This window comes from Oenanthe melanoleuca, chromosome 2 (assembly GCF_029582105.1).
Source record: "Oenanthe melanoleuca isolate GR-GAL-2019-014 chromosome 2, OMel1.0, whole genome shotgun sequence".
Classification (NCBI taxonomy): Eukaryota; Metazoa; Chordata; class Aves; order Passeriformes; family Muscicapidae; genus Oenanthe; species Oenanthe melanoleuca.
This window is the reverse complement of record NC_079335.1, coordinates 20,240,773-20,252,844: the sequence shown is the minus strand read 5'-3', so window position 1 is coordinate 20,252,844 and position 12,072 is coordinate 20,240,773. Positions and strand designations below refer to the sequence as shown.

Here is a 12,072-nt window from a genome sequence, read left to right as displayed (position 1 = left end):
GTTTTTCACAGAGGCCAAAAAGTAGTTGCTCTTGTCTGTAGTTCTCCAACCATCCTTGACTTGGTAGTAAATGTTATTTATGGTCTACAGAGGTGGAGGCAGAGGTCATGGATGATTTACAACTTATTTATTTTCAAATTTCTTAAGCAGTGGGGTCAACAGATAGAAAGGTCCAGTCTGTTACAGTTCTCTTCTGTTACAGCAGCTCTACATAAAATATTCAACAGTAGTCTTTTTATTGTCAATCTTAACAAAGTTCTTTAAAATTTTAGTTGACTTGGTCACCTATATAACAAGGTTCCAATGGGATATGGCCAAATACCCAATCAAGCAATCCTTGAAGAATATTTCAGAAATTATTGCAAAGGTAAGATAACTTGTTTTATAAAACTTCTTAAAAACTTGAACTTGAGATATTTATGCACAAAACTTATTCTCAAAGCAATTTGTCTGTTTTAGTCAGCTAACAGTAGTAGTGAACTTTGTACCAGACAGTAACCACAGAAATACATTAGGATGTGGCCAGGATTTGGAGAGTGCTCCCTGAAAGGCCATCATGCTGTCTTTGCTGATTTTTGTTTCCTAGGATCACTGAGCTAACAGGTAAGTAGCCAGGAAATGATTTCACATTTCAGTTTTGCTGTACTAGCATATTGTTTGTCTGATGTTCTTAAACCTTGTGGGCTGTTAGCAGTGAACCAGGGAACTTATTTACATTCTGAAAGCCATGACATTCAGTTGTGAGGGGACAAATAAGCCTTTATTGTTAGATGTAAAGGAAACTCATTTGAGAGTTGTCATGCATTTTCCTCATCTTTACTTTGGCAAAGTGTTCCATACACAGAGGGTTTAATTTGCATTGTACTTGCTTGTGAGCCTGTACAGGGTCCTCAGCAGTGACTGGCTGATTTAGGCAGTGAGAGAGTTCTCTGTAGGCAATCCTTACTTTAAGATTTTCCCAGCCTCTTCAGGTTGTTTTTTTTTCACCTTCCCTTTTTTCTGTAATCTGCAGACTGGCTCTTGGAACTGCCTGTATTACTAACTGGAAATACATAACTTGAAAAAAAGAGCCTGTTCTGGGTACCTATAGAGGTAGTCTTTGGTGATGGATGTGTAGGGACTATAGTGGAGTTGGGATGTGGGTGCTGGCAGACTTGTGCTTTGCTATAACTGCAGCTTACTGAAACTATGACGTTAATTTTTGTTGTGGAGATTAGAAAATCTTAATACATGCTACAAAGCTGACTGACAATGCAATTAGTACTTTCATTTTTGATATTTTCTTTGGGACTACCACTGTATCTTGAATTTATTTCACAAACTACATTTAGTAAGTATTCCTGAAAAACATCTGCAGTATGGCTTTTTGTTGAAGGATGATTTGCTGTCTTACAGATCTGAAGATTTGCAGATTAAAAATATCTCACAGATATAAAATAAGAAACTTAATATATGGTGCTAGTACATAATATTTGTTTCTTCAGAAGAAGGTACCAAAATGAAGCACTGAACTTTTTACAGCTGTTGTAGTACAGCAGTTGTTTTTGCAGAAATTAAATTTGTTGAAAAAGAAACAAAGGACATGAAGAGATATGTTCTTTATTGAAAATGATCAAAGATTTATGTTATTGTGTCCTGGAGTGCTAGATAAATAATCTGCTTTAACAAAGTTGTACTCTGGAACCTGCACTTAAACTGTCTTAGATTTTTATCTACTTTAGGGACCTCATTGACCTATTAGGTTGGATAGTAAATGCAGAGAAACAGGTCTGCTGGAGTTCAGCCTGAGTCATCCTGTTGGGGTTTGCCATTTGTCTTCATGTTTAGTTGTGTTTGTATTCCACAGGGACAGCTTCAGGACACCTGTGTCATAAATCTGATTTCAAATAGTTTATAAAATATTTTCAACTGTGTGCTGTAGATGTGTGTCCATAAAGTAGAGAAGAGAAGGAAAATGACTGAAGATGTCTTATGCTCTTATAGAAATGACCCCTAGGAGATCATATCACAGGAGTTGAAGGAGTTTTGTCCCAAGGCAGAAAGAGTCCTGACAATGATAAAATCATCATGTAATCATGTGCCAGAGTGAAGATACAGGAAAATTGATAGGGCTACATTAATTAAAGTCTGTGAAGCCTCCTGACATGTTGATGTTAAATAATGTGAAAAGCTTGTCATATCATAAATTACTATGGTTTTATATCATCCTCACTCACTCAAGCAGCAGATTCTGATATCTGTCAAAGTGAGTAATGGCAATTGCAATGGGGGGTTTGTCAGTTGAGAAGAAATTACAGCACTGTTAGAAACATTTAAAATAAAATTATATCTGCTGAAACTACCCATCAGGTTTTTTCAGGTTTTAACTTCCAGGAGTTTTGTAACCCTAGTGTCACTAGAGAAGCTTTGGAGACAGTATCTGTGCTATGTGAAAGCTGTCGCTTAATCAAGTCATTCTTTCAATTTGAAATTAATCATCAGGCTTATGCAAGGAGACAACCTGAATGTCTTTAGTGCCCCAGTCCCACCTTTTCAGCAACCCAGGCATGCATTGAAGTGCAACTGCATGGTTGTATGGCTACAAGACACTCACATATTGCCAATGACTGCCTAAGTGGTTTAAGTCTGGGATTGGTCTGTGTAGAAATAGGCTCACTATGTTAGACTGGCACTTTCTTTAGAAATACCATGAGTCTGCCTCCTTTTGCAATGACTTTTGTGAGTTATTCACCAGTTTTACTCGGAGAAGGAAGTTTGCATTATTGCTTTATTTGGTAATTTTACAAACATTTATTTTCAGCAGCTCTGTTGTGGAGTTGGGGTTTGTGGTTCTGTATTCTCTAACATTCAGTAGGAAGCAAAGCTGCTTGTTTTTTACAATAAACTTCAGTCAGTGCATCAGTAACAGTTTTTACTCTAAGCAGTCATCTTTTAAAAGACTACAGACTCTACAAATGAGAGCAATAGAGTATTGTCAATGCTGAATGGAACTGGTTTGTAAAGGCAGTGTTTGGTATTGAAGGTTTTTGGGTTTTGTCATTAATAACGCAGAGTTAGACTGTTGTTGAAAGTCTTGATCCTTGGAAAAGGCTGAGGGTTGTCAGTCTGGGGAAGAGCTGAAATGCACAAAGGTACTAGCTTAATATCTTCTGATTAATTTTCCTGTTATGCTGTCTTCTAGATGTAAAAAAGAGGTGCTGGTGTTACTTCTTGTAGTATTAAAAAGCTTTCATGATAGTATATGCCTTGTGTGACACCTGCTGAAATGTTCTGCATGCTGCTTTGCTAAAGGTTATATCAGTCAAAGGATTTAAATAGCCTTAAGTACTCATCTGTTTAATTTTGTCATTTTCAGAGTATTTTGTCTAAAGGATTTCTGTATCTGTAAAGGTACAAGCTGTTAGTGTGTTGCCACATGAAACTTACAATATTCAGGCTTTTCATAACTTCCTGCTACAGACAATCCAACTTAGGTGTTACCATAAACAAGGTCATTATTTAATTAAGTGACTTGCTTTTAAGAGAGATTTATTTTGTGGAAACAAAATCATATCTCGATCTCCAAGCCGAAGTGTTTTGTGCAAACAATTTTGTTTTGTCAGTGGTCTAAGTCCAAACTAAAGGGAGAGTCTCTTGACAGTGTTCAGGAACTTTTTCATATTTGTACCTTCATGTACTACAATGAGGAGGCAGTGAAGGAGGCAGTAGGCAGCATTATAGTGCCAGACACTGTGCCACATTCTTTCAGTTACCCAGCTGTTACTGAGTGCACTGATTTTAAAACACTTCCTTGGATAGGGTATATGCTGATATGAGTATGGTTGGCAGTTTAAGATGTACTAAAGTGCTTAATTTGTTTTGTATTCTTCCTCTTACTGCCAAGTTATCTAGCTGGGAATTAATCATTTTTGGTAATCATGCTAATGAGGCCATCCTTCTCAAATCCATCCTTCAGGTTTATTTGAGCAGCAGTGGCAAGCTGCACATAGGTTCTATTCTAGTTCTTTAGACACAGTTCCTTTTCTTTTCATTTTTCAGGGAGTAAACCAGATTGACAATGATCTAAAAGCAAGAGCCTCAGCATACAATAATCTGAAAGGGAATCTTCAGAATTTGGAAAGAAAGAATGCGTAAGTTCTATTTTCTTTTTTTGATAATGTAGCTCAGGAACATTATCTAAGCATGAAAACTTAATAAAATGTAGAGTGATATAGGCTCTAAGCTTAATGTATTTTTGAGATGTTTCATCAATCTTGAAGAGCAACTGTCTTGTTGGTATTAATATACTTATGACTGAAAAGCAATTGAGAAATCACAAAAGCATGTGAAAATAGCATAAATTGCTGGAACTTTTGAGAGGAGCTTGCTGTAAGTGGTGTGTAACACTGCTATTTAGGTATCTTGTCTAAATAAGAAAGTCTTTCCTTCACTCCAGCTGGTTTTCTTCCCTTAGAATTTACCAGCAGAGACAGCTGTTGTACAGGCAGATAATAAATTAAACAAGGACTGTGTATTGTCTTGTCATGTACATGTGATGATTATCTGAAGTACAGTTGAGGTACAGTAGTTCTTCTGTGCAAATGTGGTTGATGAGTGTGCCTGAAGCCTGCCATTACAGTGGCTGGCACAAGCCTTCTGGCTGATTCAGAACCATGTGTCATGCCAATGACAATATGTGACAAGCTGTTTCAGGAGTGAGACAAGTTCTGTGCTGAGCCATGGCACTTTGTCAGCTGAAGGCCGTTAATATCTATGGGCATTCTTGGTCTCTTATGAATATGAGAAATACACTGCTTTAAGTTTTTATTGGTGTTCTGTAAGTTGATCTGTACTAGGTTAGTTATAACTCTGAGGCTCCATGTACTAGAGTCCACAGTTAATGGTTTTAGTGGTCATTGAGGTTCTAAATTACTTCTAAAAAGAAAAGTTGGCCACTTAAGTGTGTGACGTATTTGGGATATGGAAGTGACGCACAGCAGTGGAGCTACTGATAAAAACTTTAGTGACTTTGGACAGTGAGATATAAAATGCATATAAGGACATTTTGTTTGCTCTGCTAATAGCAATTGTGTTGGTAAAATGTATTTTTGAGAATGCTATATTATCAAGCACTGGAAACTGTTTTCCAGACAAATTCAGTTCTTAAACATGTAATTGTTCTGCCTGTTGTTGTTTCTCTGCAGGGGAAGCTTGCTAACCAGAAGTCTTGCTGATATTGTAAAGAAAGAGGACTTTGTACTTGATTCAGAATATTTGGTCACGTTATTAGTGATTGTGCCGAAGTAAGTTTATTCATCCAAGAGCAGAATACAATAAGAAATATTAATCAAATAGCAGATCTTACAACCCTATAATACTGTAAGAATGACATCTGAATTTACTTGGGGTTTTCCTGGATGAGCAAACAGAACTGTTAAGATGCTCAGGAGGGATCAGTGAGCGTCTGTGCCTGCATTCCTTTGTTCACAAAAACTCCTCGTAAGGACTGCTCAGTGCTCATGAATTTCTTGAAGAAACTGGAGATTAGATTTATGTCTTATCCAGTGTTTGCCATGGCTCTCATTCTCCAGTCCTTATAAAAATAAGTGCTGAGTAAAAACATGACTTGTTTTACATTAGAAGGCTTAATCATTACATTATCCTGGTTAGGACTATGCAACTTTCACCATTTAATAAGTGAACCCTTTACTGCTTTGCTATGCATGTTTTTGTTTTTGTTTTTTTTAACTTACCTAAGTCTCTGCCATTGGAACCCTGCTTATGTGGTGTCAAAGGCTTGCTGGGGGAACAGGCTGTTCTTATTTGAAATGTTTGAACAACAGAAACCTCATGTTTTCCCCTGGCCAAGGAAAGTGATACAGATGCCTCAAAACTGCTGTAAAATAAGAAAATGGCCCTTGACTCTCTTTCTATAGTTGCAAGCAAAGAGAGCTTCTAATTTATGAGAAGTCCAGTGGCTCTCTTTGCTACAGGAGCCATTAGAGTCTGTCACATGTCAAACTCTGGTGAAGGAAAAACAGTTTTGTAGTGGCTTTAGCAGAAAGCAGATGGTTAGAATATCTCAGCTGTTATCTTTCTTTGACTTGTTTTTGCTGTTGAAAGGATGGAACCTCTTCACAACCATCCACAGAAAAGCAGGTCTTCCAAAATTCCCAGTCCTTCAGGCAAGTGCAGGACTCTAGGGAACCTGTATATAATTGTGGAAGAAGTATTCCTCTGCTCAAAAAGCAGAGTTGCATGAGGAATTTCTGATTAACCTTAGTTAATATTCCATTTGGTCCCCTGAGATCTGTACTTAATGATGATTCAATTTCATAGTTCTTGATTTAAAAAATGTTGCACTTGTAAACTGACATGAAGACTGAAAATATGTTACTTTTGCTATCACTATAGTTTATCAATAATTATAAAAACAGCATGAAGAGACCTGAGAGTTTCTTGAGTCTTGCTTATTTCTGACAACCTATACCTGAGATGGAAGATGTTATGGTTAAATATTTTTACCTTTAAGAAAAAACTTGATCCATTAATCTCAGATTAAGTCTAACAATAATCTGTGTATTTTCTAGGTTAAATTACAATGACTGGGTTAAGCAGTATGAAACACTAGCAGAGATGGTTGTACCACGTTCCAGCAAGTAAGCTGTTAAATGCTAAATCTCGTATGTGCTCTGTTTCAGCTTTATCTAGAAAGACTTTGAATTTTAAAGATTGGTCAAAAACTTGTCAATATGTCTAGCTTTATAGATTTTTCTGATAAAATTGGGAAAATGAGGAAAGATTCAAATGAACTCTAGGGTTAACAAAGTTGTCAAACTTATGTGAGCAGAGTGAGAGAACCAAAAAGTGAATCTAGTTCTGGTCAGATATATTCAGCTTCTAGCTGGAGTGTGATGGAGATAAGCAATAAATACTGGCTGCTGGCCTGTAAGCTTTAGGTCTGTATTCACAGGAATTGAAACAAGCTGTATGAACTCTTTGAGAACTTCCAAAGGATGGAGGACTGGAAGTGTAAATGGTTTGTTGTGTACAAAGAAAGGTAGCTTGTCTCTTTGTGTCTTTGGTATCAAGCTGGTGCTAGGTGCTGTGGTGGGCAAGATTAAACCACTTTAGCAACTTTGTAATCACATCAAAGATAAAATCCACATGTAGCACAAAGCATGGGTTTGTGGTTAATTTCAACTGAAAGACTGAGGTTTTGGTTAGGCAAATCTGATATTACCACTTCTGTGCCTGTTTAAAAAATCTGAACTTGCTCTGGATAGCTTCACATTTGGAAGACCTGTTAGTAGTTCTTATTTAATTATTGGGAAACCATGGCCTAGGGCTAGCTGAAGAAAAGGCTGTTGGATATTGTTTGTGTTGAAGACAAGTATGACATATGAGGAGCAGTCTAAATCTGTTCAAGCTTTTTTTTCCTAAGGTAAAGCATAAAGATAAGCAATATGATTTTTAAGTATAAAACAGTAAATCTAGGGGTCATCTTTACAGCCTAGGAAACATTTTCTTTTGCCAACCTGTATATTTTTAATTTGTGTACTTTTCTATTTTATATCCATTTTATTTTTCTTTAAAACACACATTTCTAATGAATCTGTAGTCCCAATGTTTCAGTACTAAACCAGCTTCAGTTGCTTTTTTTGCTAAATAGTTTTTAATTTGAATGAATATTGTATGAAGTGGTTTTGTATGATGAAGTCTCTGAATGTGAACTGTAAGCTGCCATCATTTCTGGAAGGGAGTAATTAAGAGCAGTCAGTTATGTTCTGTATGTGGTGCTTAACTTGGGAACTAAATCCTGTATAATTATCTACATTTATGTCTTGCCTTGTAGCAGTAAAGTACAGCATGTGGTACTGTGTGGCTGATCTGTGCTAATTTGAGCCTGATGAATTCTGACACTTGGTTTGTTTTCTTTCTGTGTAGTGTACTCTTTGAGGACCAAGACAGCTACCTTTGTAATGTCACCTTGTTCAGGAAGGCAGTGGATGACTTCAAGCACAAAGCCAGAGAATATAAGTAAGATTTATTTTTTGTGCATTCTGTCTCTTACACTTTGAAGGATCTCTAAATAGGCATTTTTGATTTTGTTCACTTCCAAATGCAGATTTATGGTCCGTGACTTCCAGTACAATGAAGAAGAGATGAAAGCCGATAAAGAAGAGATGAATAGACTGTCAACTGACAAGAAGAAACAGTTTGTAAGTCTTAATAAACTGGTTATTTTAGAAATGTGAGACATCTAAGGCTTGTTATTGCTACATAAAAATGTCATGAAGTTGTGATACAGAGAAAGCATTGTAAGGATGCCATGATGTAGCCAGCCTGCCACCCAGCTAATCTGCTCCAGTATAATTGAATTTCCTGCAGCACAAGTGCTCCTCACTGCATTGAACCAAGGGCTGGTAGTACAGCTCATAATGTTTGAAGTTTGAAAATAGACAAGTGTTTGAATTACGTAATCAGATATTACTAAAAGGATCTTTAATATAGTTAGTTCATGACAGCTGAGATGGGGAACTGAAGAGACAATGGGATGTCTCATTAAATGTCTCTTTACTTTGTATCAAAACACTCTTGAGCCATTATGTCCATAGTGAACTCTGTCTTTAACTTGTCTTTTATTATCATGGTACAGATATTGAGTATTTGCTCAAACATGCATAATGGGCTGAGTCTTTTTCTGATGTTTGAATAGCTTATTTTTTTTGCCCTCTTCTCTTTCACAGGGGCCTCTGGTTCGGTGGCTGAAAGTTAATTTCAGTGAAGCTTTTATTGCATGGATTCATGTCAAAGCATTACGAGTTTTTGTTGAATCTGTTTTAAGGTAATGAGGCAAATTTGAATAGATTTTCTTCCTAGACTTGATAAGAATTTACATCTAGCTTGGGTTTACCAAACTGAAGCATGTGAATGCTGCTCTTCTGGGAAGGAGGGAGCAAAAAGTAGGGCTGTAAGAATAGCTGGTGGCAATAGACAATACTTGTTGCCAGTTGTGAAATATTTGAGGTAGATAATTGTGTATCTTCCCCTAGGTAGTCTTCCCTATCCCTTTAGGAGTTACAGATACTCTGTATGTGGCAGGGAGATGTATTTGCTGATTTTTCAGTTACTTTATGAGTTGCTTGTAACAAGAAGTAACTACATATTATATTTAAATGACAACTTGAATAGTTTAGAATAAAAGCTATTTGGGCTTCCAGTAACATGGTTTGGTATTATGAAATACATGCTTTTTCTTTAAGACATGCCTTTTGTAGTCTAAACTTTTCAGTATTAAACCACTCAATATTCTAACTAGAAAATTTATCTGGTTTTTTTCTTCATACTATCTACAAGTGTTGTTACTAATCAAGTGCAGGTGTAGTTGTTCTGCAAAGAAAGGATCTTTATTTTTTATAATTGAAGACTATTCTTACTGTGGTCATCAAAGGACAAGGCATTTTTAGCCTTTTGGATAGGTTGTCATAATGAAGAAGAACAGAAAAAATAAATCATATGGACGTGCATTCATGCTGCTGTAGCCTTATTGTGAAGACAAAACTTGAGTAAAGAAGAAAGCTGAACTTGATTGGAATGTTGGCAGCTGTTTCCACAGTCCTAGAAAGGATTAAGTGGAAACAACATTGTTCACCAAGTGTCATATGCAAAGTAAACTAATAAAAAAATTTAGTCTGACTGTTCAGGTAACATTGAGAATTATGCTAAATACTCAAGGATTTAAAAATATATATTTTTAAATATTTAGGCTTCTGTTTTGTTATTTTGAACTTGAAATTCTACTTTTCAATTCTACTTTTTTGATGCCCTATGAAGACACAGAATGGTTTTGCAAAAATGGAAATGAGCAGAATTTCCTCTTCAGCAATAGGATTCATTCTCAAAATGAAATTCTGCTTTGAATTGTGAAAGAAGGATTATTTCAGCATTTCCATAGTTTTCTACTTTACTTCCTCAGGTATGGTTTGCCAGTTAACTTCCAGGCTATGCTTCTTCAGCCTAATAAGAAAACAATGAAGAAACTGAGGGAAGTTCTGTATGACTTATACAAACATCTTGACAGCAGTGCAGCAGCTATCATTGATGTAAGTACTTTTTAACTGCTACTAGTGTGTTTAAGCAAAGCAGAAAGTCTACTGGCATCATTAAAAGGCTATATCTCTCCATATTCTTCATTTTCTCACAGTACATTTTTAAGGAGAATTTTGTCTCCTTAAAAAAATGCTGCTTGTGTTTTACACTTTTGCAAGGCAGATGGTATTTAAAGTTGCAACCAATATATTTGAAGAGCTGTCTGGTTCAAAAGTCACGTGTATTTTCTTCTTAATGCATTCTTTTCTACTACTGATGGAAAGATACAGACTTCAAGTTAGCATAGCAGCCCTCTGCTGAAGAAGGCTGAATCATTGTCAAAATGGAATTAGCCTTTCCATCTGTAAAGGTTTCCTTTTCATGTGTAAAACTGGTTTCTTGGGAGGCTAATTCTACTAATCTGCTCTGTATTGAAAAGCAGTGATTTTCATAGTTAGAGGTTAACTAAAGATGACATGAGTTTAGCTGAATTAAAAAAGATTCTTAACATTATATTGAATGTAATGCGTTTCCAGGCCTTTTGTGGAATGAGGATGTGAAACGATTTAGGTGGAAATTAAAGATGCTGAACTTATGTAACTTCCTGGATCATTCAGTGCCCTATAACATTCTTATTAGAAGCTGACAGTGTTTGATGGTGTGTTTAATATAGCAATGGATGTGAATTATTGATACAGAACTACTTAGATTGTGAAAAAGCGCTTTGTATTGACTTTTGAAAAGTATTGTTAGTCATTTGTCAAAGTTCTAGCTTTACCTGTATTTAACAGTCACTTGAACATGAAAATTTCAGCTTGAAGTCTTACCTGGCTTATTTGCTTCTAAACCATATGAATATTTCATGTACTTTTTAATAGTAGTCTGAACTGTAAGAGTATAACTGGTTTCAACACTTTATTTGCAGGCAACTATGGATATTCCAGGTTTAAACCTCAGCCAACAGGAGTACTACCCATATGTGTACTACAAGATCGATTGTAATTTGCTGGAATTCAAGTAAAAGTTCCCTAACATGACAATCTTCTCAGTGTTGGTGTAAACAAACAGAAGTGAGGTTGAAGTATAATAATACTTTTAACATTCTACTAATCATATGCTTGCTTCTTATGTTAGGTGAATTGAACACACCGTGGTCCATCTCTAGACATTTTATTTTTAAAGAACAGTGTAGGCAACCAGCTTTTAATCGACTATGTCTGTAAATGTATATTGAGAGAATTGAAGTATTTATAAACAGAGTGATTTATTTAAGGAAAAGCTTATCCCTCTTTCATATGGTGGTCTGTGTTAATTCCATTTACTGTTGTTTATAAAAAAACTTGTTTACAGAAGACTAGTGTAAATGTTCATGGCCATTTTGTTCACTTGATTTAGTAGATAAAACTGTGTTAACATTGTTGAACTGTGATGTAAAGTATGTAAAATTGGTATGAAATCGTGCTTTATGAATGGTTTAAAATTACAATTGATGCACTGTAAACACAGGGAAAATAAACATACCTGTGCAAATGTGTCACTTTCTTGTACCATGTAAAATTGCTGATACTTGTGTCTAAACTGAAGCAATGTGTTAAGTCTTTAATAGTGCTGCATCCTGCATGCACTGGTACAGAAATGCAACTCACTTCAGCCCAAGTACTTTTAAGGGAGGCAAGAATTAATTTTGCTTTGTGCAGAAAGGCTCAAGTATGTTGTTTGGCCACCACACATATGTATGAATGTTTTTCGTGTTTATATCTTTGTGACTAAAGAAAAGATGTGAGACCATTCTTGGGAAGATGGTGGCAAGCTGGGATAATAACAAGCTAGGTTGAGCTGGGATTTTGACAATTCTTTGTTCTTTTCAGTCAGCTGAAGCTTGACTATTTTATGGCTTTGAATTCTGTGCTATTAGATATTCACTTTATTTTTGCAACATCTGTTCTACCATACAGGGAATATGATGGCTTCTTTTTAATGTAGATAAAGAGGAATTGTTTA

At 35.9% G+C, this 12,072-nt stretch overlaps 1 protein-coding gene across 1 annotated transcript; it reads left to right on the top strand.

Annotated features, from left to right (window-relative positions):
* The first annotated feature begins 276 nt into the window (after positions 1-276).
* ATP6V1C1 (ATPase H+ transporting V1 subunit C1) lies at positions 277-11,605 on the top strand. The gene is made up of 9 exons (XM_056483368.1): positions 277-367; positions 4,039-4,130; positions 5,184-5,282; positions 6,570-6,638; positions 7,927-8,019; positions 8,108-8,201; positions 8,730-8,827; positions 9,959-10,085; positions 10,997-11,605. Exons 1-9 carry the CDS (start codon positions 311-313, stop codon positions 11,090-11,092), a joined length of 825 nt encoding a protein of 274 aa, XP_056339343.1. The 5' UTR covers positions 277-310; the 3' UTR covers positions 11,093-11,605.
* The last annotated feature ends 467 nt before the right edge of the window (positions 11,606-12,072 follow it).